At 47.3% G+C, this 17,149-nt stretch overlaps 1 protein-coding gene across 2 annotated transcripts in view; it reads right to left on the reverse strand.

Moving 5' to 3' along the window:
- Positions 1–14,665, reverse strand: part of SUFU (SUFU negative regulator of hedgehog signaling) — a 99,585-nt gene extending 84,920 nt beyond the window's left edge. For both annotated transcript variants that reach the window (XM_029080761.2, XM_029080760.2), the window contains exons 1-2: positions 14,493–14,665; positions 2,961–3,095 (exon numbers count right to left, since the gene is read on the reverse strand). In XM_029080761.2, the coding sequence (XP_028936594.1) occupies positions 2,961–3,095; positions 14,493–14,650 (293 nt within the window). In that variant the 5' untranslated portion in view covers positions 14,651–14,665. The remainder of the gene's footprint in view (positions 1–2,960; positions 3,096–14,492) is intronic.
- Between the last annotated feature and the right edge of the window lie 2,484 nt (positions 14,666–17,149).

The raw sequence follows: 17,149 nt of genomic DNA on the forward strand, positions 1-17,149 counted from the left end.
AAAATGGGGATTCCATACCTGGTCTCCCTCCTTCTTAGAATGTGAGCTCCATGTGGGACCTGATTATCTTCTATCTACCCCAGCACTTAGAACAGTGTTGACACATAGTAATCACTTAACAAATATCACAGTTATTATTATTATAACTAAATACCCCCTGGGATGCACATTTCTCCATGTGACCACTTCTTCAGGGGGACCTGCTTCTCAACTCAGCTAGTTTCTCTAGCTCTCCATCCAGAAGAAATTGACATTGGCTGGTAACATCCTGGAGCTTCAGGCTGGGGTCTTTTCTGCCCCAATGCCTGATTCCAGTTCGTACCATCCCCCCTCTAGAATGTAAGCTCATTAGGGAAGATGTCTACTAACTCTGTTATACTGTACTCTTCCAAGCCCTGAGTACAGGTGCTCTGAATACCCTAAGTGCTCAATAAAGACAATTGACTGCCTCTGCTGCCTAAACATGCACCAAAGGCAAGGGACAGATTTCTCCCAAGAGCCCCTGAGGATAAAGAGGCACCTCAAAGAGATGCCCGCAAAATTGGAGCTTCTGGGAAAAGTTCTCAGCACTTCTACTTCCAGGTGGCTAAAGCTCAATAAACCATCACCACGAAAGTTAAACTGACACCACATCATTTAATAAATAGCTCATTTGGGTGCTGAGAGGGGCTCAATCGTATTTATTGAGTGCTTACTATGTGCCAAGCACTGTACTAAGCACTTGGGAGGGTACAACAGAATTAGCAGACTCATTCTCTGCCCATTACAAGTTTACAGTCTACAAGAAGAGGAAGATGTAAAAGAAGCAAGGAGAGCAATGAGGCGATTCTCCACCACAGCAGAGCTCTCTTCTCGGTGCCCCACCTCAAACAGAAATAATGGAGAGGGAGGAGGTAGACTAGCCACCACACCTGGGCTAGAGCAATTTAAAAATACATATTGCATTTCTGCGGAAAAGAGCACGGTGTCGACTAAATGGCCCAGGGAAAGCCTCCCATTCCAGCAGCAGCACTGAGCTATCAAGACTGAAAATTTCAGAGCTAGAGTAAATTCAGACAGTAACCCCATGAGGCACCATCAAGAAGCAAGCACCCTTTGGAAATTCAGAAGGGCTCTCCTATGAAATCCTCAACTTTCTCTTCCACAGCCTCGTGGTCATTCTGTGGTTCTTTAAACAGACCTGATACCCAAGGAGAGCAGAAACTTTTAAGTCCCACAGGAAATGGTGTTCTTTTAACTGGAAATAAATCTGTCAGCGGGAAGAAACAGGGCTAGGTGCCCTGAGCAATCTCTGAGAGCACTTATTAAAAAATATAAATTAAAGCCCAGTATTTTCACTTTACTTACTACATCTGTTTGCTATTCTGACTCCATTATTAATATTGTAACATGGGGACCCAATTCAGGCAAAATTAATTCCGTGTTTAAAATCCCTACTGCTGACACTGCAGTGTAATTGGGCTGGGGGGTGGGGAGGGGTATGCAGGGCTATAAAGTCAATCTCCCATTTTCACTCTAGGTCACTGGGCACATATGAAGGAGCAGGCTGCAAATTCAAGATTATATTCAAAGTGTCCTTAGAGGAGAAATTGTGGAACCTTGGCCATAGCTTTGGTTAACCTGCAGGTTTTACTCCTCTGCTTGGAACACTCATTTCGATCTGCCAATGCCCAGGAGATGATGCCAACGCTCAGCAGATGAGCCTGAAGAAAGCCAAGGTGGCCAATCAAAGCAAGAGGCAAAGACTAGAGCATATAACAATAACAATAGTAATAATAATAATGGTACTTGTTAAGCACTTAGTATATGCCAGGCTCTGTTCTAAGTTAATCAGTTTGGCCACAGTCCCTGTCCCTGATTGGACTCACACTCTTAATCCCCGTTTTTTGGGTTTTTTTACAGATGAGGTAACTAAGGGACAGAGAAGTTAAGTGACTTGCCCCAGGTCACACAGCAGACAAGTGGTGGGGTCGGGATTAGAATCCATGACCTTCTGACTCCCAGGCCCATGCTTTATCCACTACACCATGATGCTTCCGGGTCTGCTTAGGATCAAAATTACAGGGTTTGGACCAATTTGACCCAATGTGCCACCACCTGGTACAATCAAAGGCCTGAAACTGGCTGGTGTTCGATCGACTTTGGGACCAGGCCCAAAAAGGCCCATCTTGATGCCTAAGAGTCCTTCCACATATTTAACGTGGCATATTAATAATAATAATAATAATAATGGTATTTGTTAAGAGCTTACTATGTGCCAGGCACTGTACTAAGCGCTGAAGTAGATACAAGCAAGTTGGGTTGGACACAGCCCCCATCCCAGGTGGGGCTCACAGTCTCAATTTCCATTTTCACAGATGAGGTAACTGAGGCCCAGAGAAGTGAATTGATTTGCTCAAGGTCGCACAAGAGGGAAGTGGCGGAGCCAGGACTAGAATCTGGGCCTCTTGACCACCAATCCTGGGTCTCTTCATCTCACCCTGCTGCCACCTCTTCCGGAGGGAGGAAATATCACGGCGACATGCTGGCTTTACAGTCACCGCTGGTGCTGAAGACATGGTTTTCATTTGCCAAGGAGACAGGACCAGGATTCGAGTCAGTAGATCATATTTACTGAGCGCTTACTGGGTGCAGAGCACTGTACCAAGCGTTTGGGAGACTACACTATAATAATATTCCCTGCCCAGAGTGAGTTTACAGTCCAGAGCATCAACCAAACCAAGGAGCCAAGCTGAACCTGAGTGCCAGGCCAGATCCTACACCAATTTGATCCACCAACCATTTAAAGTTTGAGACCTAATGACTAGCTAGTTGACACTAAAAGACTTGGCAAGTGCTGCTTCAACTCAGAGGGATGAATCCCCCACCCCCCAAAAACAAAACAAAACAAACAAAAATGAAGTGAGTTTAAGTCACAAAATAAAGAAGTCAGCAACTGGTGGGCAGAGACAGGCACTCACTCGTGGACTCTGTTATCTCCGTACAAGTCGCTCAGGCCGAAGCTGACGTAATGCCAGTGTTCGGGGACGCTGGCTGCTGGGCTGCCCAGGTTCCTGTACATGCTAACATAATCCAAAGGATCCGGTCCACCCAACCTGCAAGACACAGGACCAAAACAGTCAGTTCCAAAGAAAAAACCAAGTCCCAGGTCCCTGTGCCATCCCAGGTACCATTTTCCCTTGGGCTTCGGGCCAACACGGGTGAGATCCAGGCACAGCATCATCCCATTCTTGGTACTCGAACTTCCCCATGGCTGCCAAATGGCAGCACCAGTTCTAAGAGAAGCAGTGAGGCCTGTTGGAAAGAACAAGGGCCTGGGGGTCAAAAGATAACTGGGTTCCAATCCCGGTTCCGCCACTTGTCTGCTGGGTGACTTTGAGCAAATCACTTCACTTCTCTGGGCCTCCATTCCCTCACCTGTAAAATGGGAATTAAGACTGTGAGTGCTGTGTGGGGCAGGGACTGTGTCCAAACTGATAAGCCTGTAGTCACCCCAGCGCTTAGCACAGTGCCTGGCACAGAGTAAGAGCTTAACAAATACCATATTTTTAAAAAAATGAGTCATAAAGCTTGGAGGCAGAGTCATCCTCAGGCTGATGAGATGAAGTCTAACCCAGCCTGCCTCAAGAATTGGAGGGGTCTCCACCTGGCAAGGCCTTGACCTCGTGTCCCAGGGGCCAGAGCAACATGTACTCAGTGCCATCCTAGTGGGTCAATGGGATTTCCTCACCTCAGAGTGCACGACACTACCCAAATGGGCCTGACACAATCCAAAATGGGGGGCGATGGCAGGAGCAGTGCAGGCCGCCCACTCCAATCAATCGACCGATGGTATTTACTGAGAGTTTTCCATGAACAGAGCATTGTATTAAGGGCTTGGGAGAGGACAGTACAATAGAGTTGGAAGACATGATCTCTGTCCTCAAGGATCTTACACTGAAGTGGAGGAGTCTAGACCCACAGAGGGCACTGCCTGATTAGTTATATGTGTTTTGGGCTGTGGCTTGCTTCTTGTTGTCTCGAATTCCACATGACAAGCCACATTGCCAAGGATGACCTCTTTTCCCCAAAGCTTCTCAATAGGCTTGGAGATCCCTAGGGATGAAAGAGCACCATTTAGATTTCATCAAGAAATATTCGCTAAAAGAGAAATGGGGTCCCTGAGAGGTAATGTCTAAATGCATTCATTCTTTGCGAGGAGTCTGAATCCTCCATGAGGACAGCTCCTTACAGACCATATTGTATTCGGTGTTAATTACAGCTTATTCTACAGAGCAGGAAGTCTGCACAGGCATTATGTGTCTTGTCATTCATTACAAATGACAAAAGCAAAAGTTGGGACAGCACATGAAATATAGAGGAAGCCATGTCTAACACAATGGGCCGGGTTTCAGAAGCTGGAAAACCAATACCCACATTCTCCTGCTGCAAGGTACAGATGGGCCTTGAAATTAGCTTTGGATTTTTAGGACATTACATTTTCCACAGAGCTTGAACACTCTTGCCCATGGGAGGGAGGCCGCAGAAACAGTTATGGAAGGCCCGTGTATCGGTCTTCTCCATCCATGGCTGCAATTCAATCCAGTGCCTTTTATTATAATTAGTGGTGAAAATTAAAAAAAAAAATCATTACGGTTTTCTTCCAAATCTTCAGGGAAATGTGTTATTCCAGGCAAAGCACCACCACCAGAATTGAAACTATGATCTGAAGGCACCATTTAGTCCAAAGATGTGCTTGGCCCCAGTCCCTGATGTGTATCACACCTGTCTAACTTGTACTCTCTCAAGCACTTCATCTCCCCATCAACCCCTGCCCAGATATGGGTCATTTTTATTCTTCTGCTGAATATGGCTGATGGGGGTTGAAGGAGAAAACATTTACTAAAAAAGTTCCCATTTAGAGTTTTAAAAACATGCTATAAATGATCCCAGCAGGCACGGTTGGTTGTGTTCCATAATTTAAACACTATTTTAAACCGGTAGTTCTGGTTTCAGACTTCCCGGGCAGTGCCTTATTCCGTTTTTGCAGAAATTTTGACTCTTATATATCGATAATCTGTATGTAATGGGAATGATACAACTGAACTACTCAAGGTCAGAGTTTCTGCTGGATGGGTGGGAGAATAATCACAAACGCAAAAAAATCCATCAACCCCTATTCATACGATCTTCATTGCTTTCTGATTTCCCCTGTTCGAGTGTAAACTCCTTGTGGGCCTGGAATGTGTCTCTTTGTGACTCTCTACTTCCTGAGTACACAGAACAGTGTGCTGCACCAAGTGGGAGCTGCTAATAATAATAATAATAATAATTGTGCTATTTGTTAAGCACTTATAATGTACCAGGCACTGTACTAAGCGCTGAGGTGGATACAAGCAAATCGAGTTGGACACAGTCCTTGGCCCATGCGGGGTTCTCAGTCTCAATCCCCATTTTATAGATGAGGTAACTGAGGCACAGAGAAGTGAAGTGATTTGCCCAAGGTCGCGCAGCAAAATGGCAGAGCCGGAATTAGAGCCCATGACCTCCTGACTTCCAGGCCCTTGCTTTATCCACTGTGCCATGCTGTATTTAGAGATGTGAAAGGGAGGGTGCAGAAGGGGACAATCCCTTCAGGCCCACAGTGGTATTTTTCCCCATTATTTATCCTCTCCCACAAGCACCCAGTCCCCACATTTCACCCCTCTACTGCCAACCTACTCCCTGTGCCTCAGTCCTGCCTCTCCCCATTTTCTTGCTCATTCCCTCTTTCTTGCCTGGAACTCCCTTCCCCTTCAGGACAATCAATACATCAATCAATTGCATTAATTGAGAGCTTACTACATGAAGAAAATTGTACTAAACGCTTGGGAGAGCCAATACAAGAGAATTGTACAATGCTCTGTACACAGTGAGCACTCGATAAACACTACTGATGGTATCTGCCAGCAGACCGTTGTTTTTCCCATCTTCAAAGTCCTGCAAGCATTACATCTCCTCCAGGAAGCCTTCCTTGTCTCTTTTCTCTTCTCCCCATCCTACTGCACCCCCTTAAGCACTTAGTTACTCCTTCCAGCTCCTCCACGGCACTTACGGACGTATATCTAAACTCTACTGCTTCCCCTACCTGTAATTTATTTTAGTGCCCGTCTCCCCGGCACCTTGAACATAGTGATTGTGTCTTCCTCCTTTGCTATACTCTCTCAAGCACTTAATATAGGACTCTGTACAGACCCAGAGCTTAATTAATGCCACTGATGGACTGATGTGACTAATATAGGAACTGTAGACTAGGAAGCTAGTTAGTCTACATACTGTACTCCCCCAGGTGCTTACTATAGTGCTCCGCATACAGTAAGTGCTCAGTAAATACCATTGATTGATTGACTCCTTAGCAGCATACCCAGTCCAGCTTCATGACAGGAACTGTTAAATCCACACGCACCACAATCCCTCACAACTGAGCCAGGCAGCTAGACCCACCAACTAGAGAAGCAAGGCCTAATGAAAAGAGCACTGGCCTGGGAGTCAGAGGACCTGAGTTCCAATTCTGGCTCCACCCCTTGCCTGTGTGACTTAGGGCAAGTCACTTAACTGCTCCGTGTCTTCTTTCCTCATCTGTAAAATGGGGATTTAATAACTGTTTCCCCTTCAACTTGGTCAGTGAGTCCCAGGTGGGACAGGGACTGTCTGGCCTGCATAGACTGTTTCTACCCCAGTGCTTAGTAAAGTCCTTGGCACATAGTAAATGTTTAACAAATGCCACTATCATATTATAATAATAATATTAATAAAAACACCTTCCCCACCTATGCCCTCATTTCTTCTCTTCCCACTTCCTTCTGCATCATCCTTGCAATGTGACTTGTACTCTTTATTCACTTCTTACTCAGCCCCACAGCACTTACACACATATCCATAATTTATTTATATCAGTGTGTGTCCCCTTCTGGACTGTAATATCCTTTTGGGCAGGGATCGTGTCCACCAACTGTTATACTGTACTCTCCCAAGTGCTTAATACAGTGTTCTGTACATGGTAAGTGCTCCATAAATACCACTGATTGAATGATTGATTGAAATCTGACCCAACTGCTTTTCCATCCCGGTCTCTCCACTTCAAGTGCCTCCTTTCAACTCCACAAACTGGCTTCTACGAGGTACTATGTGACAAGGGGAGAGAGAGACCAGGGGTCGGGGGGAGAGGGAGAAGAAAGTATCCCTTAAAATTCCAACTGCCCAAGATGACAAACTCTAACCAAGTTAACCTCGGCACCAAGCACAGTTTGTTCTGTTCTGCCGCTCAGTGAATTGATTGGAAACAGATGAGTCTGTGGAAAATAATAATATTTTGCACTTTTGAGAAAGATGTTATCCGTGCTCTCCGAAACATCCATCGTTCGTGTTATGGAAACCGGAGTGACGGAGGCCCCAGACTTCACGCCTGCAGAACTGGAAATAGCCGCCCGGGCCCCGGGCCCCCCACACCCTGCCCTCCGCCCCGGACACTTGTTCTGTCCATGTACTTCAGTTCTCTGCTCACCCAGCGTGCCACAGCCACAGAAGTTGCTCACCTGAATATTCACTGAATATCCACCCCTAGGGAGACGTGGGAAGGGAGAGCCAGGTAACGAGAGGCATCCCAGAGGGTGCAAAATGCCAAGCCAGATACAGCTTGAAAGTCTGCAAAAGCAGTTAACAATGATTTTTTGGGTGGGGGGTGGTGGTGGAGATAGGAAAAGCAGAAGGGGAAGGAGAAAGGAAGAGGCAAAGGAGAGGGAGGAGGAAAATAGCCACAACTAATCCCTAACGCTGCAGGACCGTGGGATTCAAGTCAGAAAGAGCAAGAATAAATGGGTTCTCCCATATGAGAGCAATGTGAATTAATAACAATAATAATTGTATTTGTATTACTATTGCCCAGCGCTGTATTAGGCACTGGGATAGATACGAGATAATCAGATCCGACAATCTGCACCTCCGCCCACATTTCCTCACTCTTTAGGAACCTCTAGTGGTTTCCCATCCCCCCACGTTAAGTGAAAACTCCTTAACATCGGCTTTAAGACACTCATCTGCTCTTCCCTTCCTACCTCACCTCGCTGATCTACTACAACCCAACCCACACACTTCACTTCACGCCCACCTACTCACTGTGCCTCTATCTCATCTCCCTCACCTTTGACTCCTTGGAATCCTACCCTGGCCTGGAACTCCATCCCCGTTCATCTACAGACCACCAGCCTCCCCACTTTTGATGTCCTTCTAAAATCACATCTTGTCCCAAAGGTCTTCCCTGACTACACCTTCATTTCTTCTAAATGTCCTCCGTTTATCACCTATTCACTTGGATCTGTACCCCTTACGCATTTGACACATACCCCAGCCCAGCCCCAAAGCACTTGCGTACATATCCTTACACTCGGCCATTTCCTCTATCTGATATTTATTTTAATGTCTGTAGCCCCATCTAGACTACAAGCTCCGTGTGGGCAGGGATCATGCCAACCAACTCTATTGTATTGTACTTTCCCAAGACCTTAGCTTAGTGCCCTGCACACAGTAAGCACTCAAATACCACTGATGGATTGACTGATGGGGTTCACAGTCTAAATCGGGGAGAGAACATATACCGAATCCCAATTTGACAGCTGAGGAAATTGAGGCCCAAAGAGAAGTCAAGTGATTTGCCCTGTGTCACAGAACAGGCAAGTGGTAGAGCTGGGATTTGAACCCTGGTCCTCTGACTTTTAGGCCCGCGCTCTTTCCGCCACGCAACGTGGCTTCTGAGTTGATACTTACGTGCTAATCCTGCCGAGAGCTGATAGGTGATAGTCTCAACTAGGCATCCACAGAATCTTTTCCTGAGTTGCTTGCCCTAAGCTTTCATTTAACCTTCAAATTTACAGGGTGCTATACAATTTTCCTACTAATCACTTTATTCAAAATGATCTAACAGAATGAAAAGGCTTCTAAAACTTGTTTCACCCTTTCCACTGACTTGCCTGCTAAACACTTCTCTGTCCTAGCTCCCCTGCAATTTTTCTCCTCTGCCACGGGCTCAAATAAAAACTGAAGTTGGACAAGGCCAGGAGAGCTACCCGCTTTTTTAGGGTTTCCCACGAAACACCCCAACCGAGAACTCACAACACATCATTTTTTTAAAAAGTGCCTGCAAAATCTGTGATGATTTGGGTAGGGTTGCCAAGCCTGTTTCACGGCATCTCTCTTCAAAGGCACACTACTTGGCATTTTTAGTCTTCAGAACCCTGCATAAAGACATTTATCTAATAATAATTGTGGTACTTGTTAAGTGCTTACTACTTGTCAAGCACTGTACTAAACGCTGGGGTAGATACAAGATAATCAGGTCCCACAAAGGGCTCACAATCTCAGAATGAAGGAGAACAGGTATTGAATTCCCATTCTGTAGAAGAGGGAACTGAGGCCCAGAGAAGTTAAGTGACTTGTCCAAGGTCACAAGTCAGACAGGTGGGAGAGCTGGGATTAGAACTTTAGCGTGGCCTGGTGGAAAGAGTACGGGCCTACAAGTCGGAGGACTTGGGTTCTAATCCTGCTCTGAGACCGTGGGCAAGCTACTTATCTTTTCTTGGCCTAGGTTTCCTCATCTGTAAAAGGGGGATTAAATATCTGTTCCCCCAGTCCCAGACTGTGAGCTCCACAGAGGTCAGGGACTCTGTTTCACCTGATCACATTGTACGTACCCCAGTACTTAGTACAGCGCTTAATAAACATCACAATTGTTATTGTTATTCTCCCTCATTGCACAGATAAAGTAGTGCACTGTTCAACAACAGGCAACTTGTGAGGCCCCAATCTCCCTTCTCCCCCAAGTACAAGGGGCTGGGTCTTTCTGGCCCAGAGCTTTTTTGAGGGTTTTTTGTAGTTGCTGTTGTTAAACACTATTTGCCAAACACTGTACTAAATGCCAGGGTAAATACAAGATCATTGGGTTGGACACAGTCCTTGCCCCATATAGGGCTTCCAGTCTTAATCCCCATTTTACAGAGAAACAGCAGGACCTAGTGGATAGAGTACAAGCCTGGGAGTCAGAAGGGCCTGGGTTCTTATCCTGGCTCCAGCACCTGTCTGCTGTGACCTTGGGCAAGTCGCTTAACTTTTCTGTGCCTCGGTTACCTCATCTGTACAATGGGGATTAGAGCCCAGGTCCTCTTGATCCTCAGACCCATGTTGTTTCCACTAAGTCACACTGCTTCTCAGTTTTCCAGAGTTGAAGCTATGAGAATCGATCAAATAATACGTTACCATCACTCCAGCACACACACCCCCCCCACACCACTAGGTCGCTGACTGCAAGAACCCATGGAACCAGTTTGGAAACCATGGCTGAGGAATGCTAGCCTGTAAGCTCCTTGGGAGCAAGGATCATGTCTTTCATTTCCATTGTGCTCACCCACGTGTACGCAGTAGAAATTCAATAAATTCACCACGTTCTCCTAGAACGCGGAAACTGCAGTTTCTTCTGCGGTACCCTGACCTGCTTCCTTTATTCATCCCCCGTCCCAGTCTCAAAGCACTTATGTACATATCCGTGATTTATTTATATTAATGTCTGTCTCCCCCTCTAGACTATGAGATCGTTGCAGGCAGCGAATATATTTGTTCATTATTGTATTGTACTCTGCCAAGTGCTTAGTACAGTAAGCGCTCAATAAATACGACTGAATGTTTAAATGAATGAATTTTTGCAGAGTCCTGACTTAGGAAAAACTCACGCTGCAATTGTCCCCATGGCTGACACCCACCTGCATGGACCCAACCCTTCTTTCTGACACCACATCGTGCTGTATCCAGATAAACTCATGGTGACAGAATAACATTTCCTAATTTTGCCATCGGATTCTGGTCAAACTGCAGAGTGAAAACACCCGTTCTGGCAGGAGTGAGGAGACAACTGACAAACGATGAATACTACAGAAGTCATGAGAAAAACTCTTAAGGCCAAGACAGGTGAATCCCACAGACAGTGGGCTTCAATTCCTCCTTGTCCAGCTGGCACCCTCAACTTCTCACATTAGGCCACAAGGGACCCATAGGCCCTGGAATGTCCCTAAATCACGGGTCTGTTCACTTTGCTCACATTTAGGATGCAGGGGCTTAGGCTGTCAAAGAAAACTCTCTAAACCACCTTGTGGGTGATTCCAAAACAAGCCAGACTTCCAGAAGCCCAGCTTACAGAGCCAAGTGCATGATAAACCTCCGCAGGCAGCTACTGAATCAGTAGATGGCATTTACTGTGCGCTTACTGTGTGTGGAGCGCTGTACTAAGTGCTTGGGAAAGTATGCTGTAACAAAGTTGGGAGACATTTCCTGCCCAGAGTGAGCGCACATCTAGAGGGAATTTTTGTCATGATTCCCGGGAAAGATTCTGGCAAGTAAGATCCCATGGTCTAGTCATCAGAAGGGAGGATTCTCTAACTGTAAGCTCATTATGGGCTCGTCGTCTATTCACTCTCTTGTACTCTCCCAAGGACTCAGTACCATACTTGACATGGGGAAGCACTTAATCAATGCAATTGATCAATTGATGGACTGACTGATCATATGGGGAAGATCCGAGCCGCCCCTACATCTTGGGCAGTCTTATTCCCAATGTCTCTCCCTCTAGCCGGTAAGCTCAATGGGGACAGAGAACAGATCTACCAACTCTTCTGTACGATACTTTCCTAAGCGCTGAGGACAGTACTCTGCACACTTTATGTACAATTGATTACTCAATCCTACCCTCAGAGATTCTAATAATGATAATTATGGTATTTGTTAAGCGCTTATTATGAAGTGCTGAGCACTGCTCTTAGTGCTGGGGTAGATACTAGGTAAACAGATTGTCCCACGGGGGAGGCTCACAATTTTAATTTTAATCCCCATTTTGCAGATGAGGTAATTGAGGCACAGAGAAATTAGGTGACTTGCCCAGGGTCACCCAGATGTGTGGCGGAGGCGGCATTAGAACCCATGACCTCTGACTCCCAAGCCTGTGCTCTTTCCTCAAAGCCATGCTGCTTCTCTAGATTCTAGAATATAGACCCTCTGAACTTAATCCAGGATAATTTTAAATTCCCTGAAAAACTATTCCATAACCTAAAAGTTCTCAATGATCTTTGACTGATTGCCCGACTCTGCTGTTCAGCCTGTTTTCCCCTTAAATTTACCTTTCTCCTCAACAGACCTCTAGTCCCAAACTAATCCGTAATGTGTTTGCCTCCTTTGGGTGTAAAGAGAGTTGAAAGCAATGGCGTTCCTATTAAATCCCCAAGCAAGCCATGGATGGTAAACTCCTTTAATCTCCTCTAAATTTAATTTCTCCAATTCAAAAAGACAACAGAGGCTGAGCGGGGAAATTCTGTTCAGGGAGGAAATGTGGGGAGGAGACTTTGGAGCCAAAGCCAACCAAAGAGTCAACCCTCTAAACTTCAAAAGTAAAAACTTTCCACTGTTATTGGGTTTGGGCTCAGAAACAGGTCCCTCCATCCCGACCCCTGCACTAGGGCCAGTGCTTGGCCCAGAGTAAATGCTTCACAAACACCCCCATCGTTATTTTGAAATGAGACCGTGAGGGAGCTGCACCGCTTCTCTTCACGTCTTTGCAATCCCAACCACAGGAGGAAACCAGGCCCTTAGAGGCAGAGGAATAACTCAAGGAGGAAAAGGATTCTTCCAAACCCCCAGAATCTCTGAAGCTAACTTCCATTCCCTCCCACCCATCCTCACCTCGCTCCACTTGGGCCTCCTTGACTTCCACATCTCTCCAACACCTCTCCTTCTCCTCTCCTGCACCACCTCCAAACTTCCCCCCAAGGCCTCCCACTCCCCTGTTCTCCTACCCCCACTCCTGCTTTTCGCGTGGCTTCGTGGCAAGAGCCCAGGCTCGGGAGTCAGAGGACGTGGGCTCTACTCCCGCCATCGCCCCTTCTCTGCTGTGTGATCTTGGCCAAGTCACTTCACTTCTCTGTGCCTCACTACCCTCATCTGTCAAATGGGGATTGAGACTGGGAGCCCCACGTGGAACAACCCGATCACCTTCTTTCTACCCCAGTGCTTAGAACATTCATTCATTCAATAGTATTTCTTGAGCGCTTCTTATGTGCAGAGCACTGTACTAAGCGCATGGAATGTACAATTTGGCCACAGATAGAGACAATCCCTGCCCACTGACGGGCTTAGAGTCTAATCAGAACAGTGCTTGGCACATAGTAAACGCTTAATAAATACCAACATTAGTAAGCCCTTAACACCATAATAATAATACTACCTATTAATATTAATAACCCTCTCCCCTCCAATCCTTCTGGTGTTTCCCATGCTACACCTCCTGGTTATCACCTTGTATCTCCCCCGGCGTTTAGAACAGTGCTCGACACATAGTAAGCGCTTAACAAATACCAATATAATTAGTAAGCCCTTAACACCATAATAATACCAGCTATTAATATTAATAACCCTCTGCCCCCCACCACACATACACATCCTTCTGGTGTTTCCCATACTACACCCCCTGGTTATCACCTTGTATCTCCCCCGGTGCTTAAAAAGTGCTCGGCACAGAGTAAACGCTTAACAAATACCAACATTATTAGTAAGCCCTTAACACTATAATAATAATACTAGCTATTACTATTAATAACCTTCTTCCCCCCATCCCAACCCTTCTGGTGTTTCCCATGCTACACCCCCTGGTTATCACCTTGCATCTCCCCCGGCGCTTAGAACACTGTCCGGCACAGAGTAAACGCTTAACAAATACCCACATTATCAGTAAGCCCTTAGCACCATAATAATAACACTAGCTATTATTAATACTAATAACCCTCTCCCCCCAATCCTTCTGGTGTTTCCCCCTGGTTATCTCCTTGCATCTCCCCCGGCGCTTAGAACAGTGTTCGGCACAGAGTAAACGCTTAACAAATCCCAATATCATTAGTAAGCCCTTAACACCATAATAATGATACCAGCTGTTATTAATATTAATAACCCTCTTCCCCCCCCTCCCAATCCTTCTGGTATTTCCCTCGTTATCACCTTGTATCTCCCCCGGCGCTTAGAACAGTGTTCGGCACAGAGTCAACGCTTAAATACCAATATTATTAGTAAGTCCTTAACACCCTAATAATGATATCGGCTATTATTACTATTAATAACCCTCTGCCCCCCGCACTTACACATCCTTCTGGTGTTTCCCGTGCTCCACCCCCTCGCTATCAGCTTGCATCTCCCCCAGCGCTTAGAACAGTGCTCGGCCCGCCTTGAGCGCTTAACGCACCCCAACCGTCTCCTTGCAGCTCCGCTCCCGGCCGGCGCTCTCCCTCTCCCAACCGCTCAGGGCAGGGCTGTGCAACGCAGCTAGGCGCTCAACAAAGAGCAGGGACCGCTCTAGCCGTGGATCGCCGGGGCCCGCCCCCAGCGCTTCGCACAATGCTTCGACCCCCCCCCCCTTCCTTTCCCTCCCTCCAGGCCCGGGCGGTGCTGCTGACCAGTACTTGACGATGGCGGTGACCTGCAGCGGGTTGGGCTGGTCGGGGTAGAGGCGGCGGCACTCCCCGTAGATGGCGTGCAGTCCCGGGGGGAAGAGCGGGGCGAAGGCGGGGGCGGCGGCGGGGCCGGGGGCGCCGCTAGGCCGCAGGTCGGCCATGGGGGTGCGGGGCTGGAGGCGGCGCGCTGGGCAGGAGCGGGGCCGCCGGCGGGGCCGCAGCCAGGACCGGCCTCTCCGCGCCTGCGCACTGCGCCCCGCCCGCCGCCGAGCCCGGCCGGGAGGGACGGCCCTTAGCGACGCCAGCCCCTCCCCATTGGCCACCTTCCACGTCGATCACAGGGGGGGGGCGGGCCTTGGCAACCAGCTCCCTGACTCCCGGGGGCCCCCTAGCGGGAGGCGGCGATCAGTCATTCATTCCCTCAGCCCTATAATATTCATTCATTCATTCAATAGTATTTATTGAGCGCTTACTATGGGCAGAGCACTGTACTGAGCGCTTGGGATGAACAAGTCGGCAACAGATAGAGACAGTCCCTGCCGTTTGACGGGCTTACAGTCTAATCGGGGGATAAGTAACGTCGGCATTCGTTAAGCGCTTACTCTGTGCACAGCACTGTTCCTCTGAGGGATTTGTTAAACGCTTCCTATGTGCAGAGCTCTGTTCTAAGCGCTGGGGGAGACACAGGGGAATCAGGTTGTCTCACGTGGGGCTCACAGGCTTCATCCCCGTTTTGCAGATGAGGGAACTGAGGCCCAGAGAAGTGAAGGGACTTGCCCACAGTCACACAGCTAAGTGGCAGAGCCGGGAGTCGAACCCATGACCTCTGACTCCAAAGCCCGTGCTCTTCCCACTGAGCCACTGATGTTGGTATTTGTTAAACGCTTACTATGTGCAGAGCACTGTTCTAAGCGCTGAGGGAGATCCAGGGTAATCAGGTTGTCCCACGTGGGGCTCACAGTCTTCATCCCCATTTTACAGATGAGGGAACTGAGGCCCAGAGAAGTGAAGTGACTTGCCCACAGTCACACAGCTGACAAGTAGGAGAGCCGGGAGTCGAACCCATGACCTCTGACTCCAAAGCCCGTGCTCTTTCCACTGAGCCACTAATGTTGGTATTTGTTAAACGCTTACTATGTGCACAGCACTGTTCTAAGCGCTGGGGGAGATACAGGGTCATCAGGATGTTCCATGTGAGGTTCACAGTTAATCCCCATTTTACAGATGAGGTAACTGAGGCACAGAAGTGAAGTGACTTGCCTACAGTCACACAGCTGACAAGTGGCAGAGCTGGGATTCAAACCCATAACCTCTGACTCCCAAACCCGAGCTCTTTCCACTGAGCCAGGCTGCTTCTCATAATAATAATGTTGGTATTTGTTAAGTGCTTACTCTGTGCAGAGCACTGTTCTAAGCGCTGGGGGGAGATGCAGTGTCCTAATAATAATGATGTTGGTATGTGTTAACCGCTTACTCTGTGCACAGCACTGTTCTAAGCGCTAGGGGAAATAAAAGGTCATAATAATAATGATGTTGGTATGTGTTAACCGCTTACTCTGTGCACAGTACTCTTCTAAGCACTGGGGGAAATACGAGGTCATAATAATAATGATGTTAGTATTTGTTAAGCGCTTACTCTGTGCAGAGCACTGTTCTAAGCTCTGGGGTAGATACAGGGTCATCTGGCTGTCCCACGTGAGGCTCATGGTCTTCATCCCCATTTTACAGATGAGAGGACTGAGGCACTGAGAAGTTAAGTGCTCACGCTATGTGCAGAGCACTGTACTAAGCGCATGGAATGAACAATTCGGCAACAGAGAGAGGCAATCCCTGCCCAATTACGGGCTCACAGTCGAATTCACTCATTCATTTGATCATATTCCTTAAATAAATAATAATAAATAATAATTATGGTATTTGTTAAGTGCCTATGTGCCACGCACTGTTCTAAGTGCTGGGGGGGGGGGGATACAAGGTAATCGGCTTGCCCCATGTGGGGCGCTCACAGTCTTAATCCCCATTTTACAGAGGGGGTAAGTGGCATAGCCAGGATTAGAACCCACGACCTCTGATTCCCAAGCCCATGCTCTTTCCACTAAGCCACGCTGCTTCTCTGCTGCTTCTTTAGCCCTCTCTGTGTGCATAACACTGGCCTAAACTCTTGGAAAGTACAATCGGCAAGAGAGAGGCGATCTCTACCCAACAATGGGCTCTCAGTCTAGAAGAGGGGAGACAGATGAACAAACCAAACCGAACAAGTAATGATAATAATAGCGTTGGTATTTGTTAAGCGCTTAAGTGGACATGCATCGATAGCATCAATATAGAGTTATAGATTTATATGCATCATTAATAAAACGAATAGAATAATATGTATATATAAACACAAGTACTGTGGGGCGGGGAGTGGGGTAGGGCAGAGGGAGGGAGTCGGGTAATAATACTAATAATTATAATGTTGGTATTTGTTAAGAACTTACTATGTGCCAAGCACTGTTCTAAACACTGGGGTAGATACAGGGTAATTAGTTTGTCCCACCTGGGGCTCACAGTCTTAATCCCCATTTTACAGATGAGGTCACTGAGGCACCGAGAAGTTAAGGGCCTTGCCCAAATTCACACAGCTGACAGGTGGCGGAGCCGGGATTAGAACCCATGAT

This window comes from Ornithorhynchus anatinus, chromosome 16, assembly GCF_004115215.2.
Source record: "Ornithorhynchus anatinus isolate Pmale09 chromosome 16, mOrnAna1.pri.v4, whole genome shotgun sequence".
NCBI lineage: Eukaryota > Metazoa > Chordata > Mammalia > Monotremata > Ornithorhynchidae > Ornithorhynchus > Ornithorhynchus anatinus.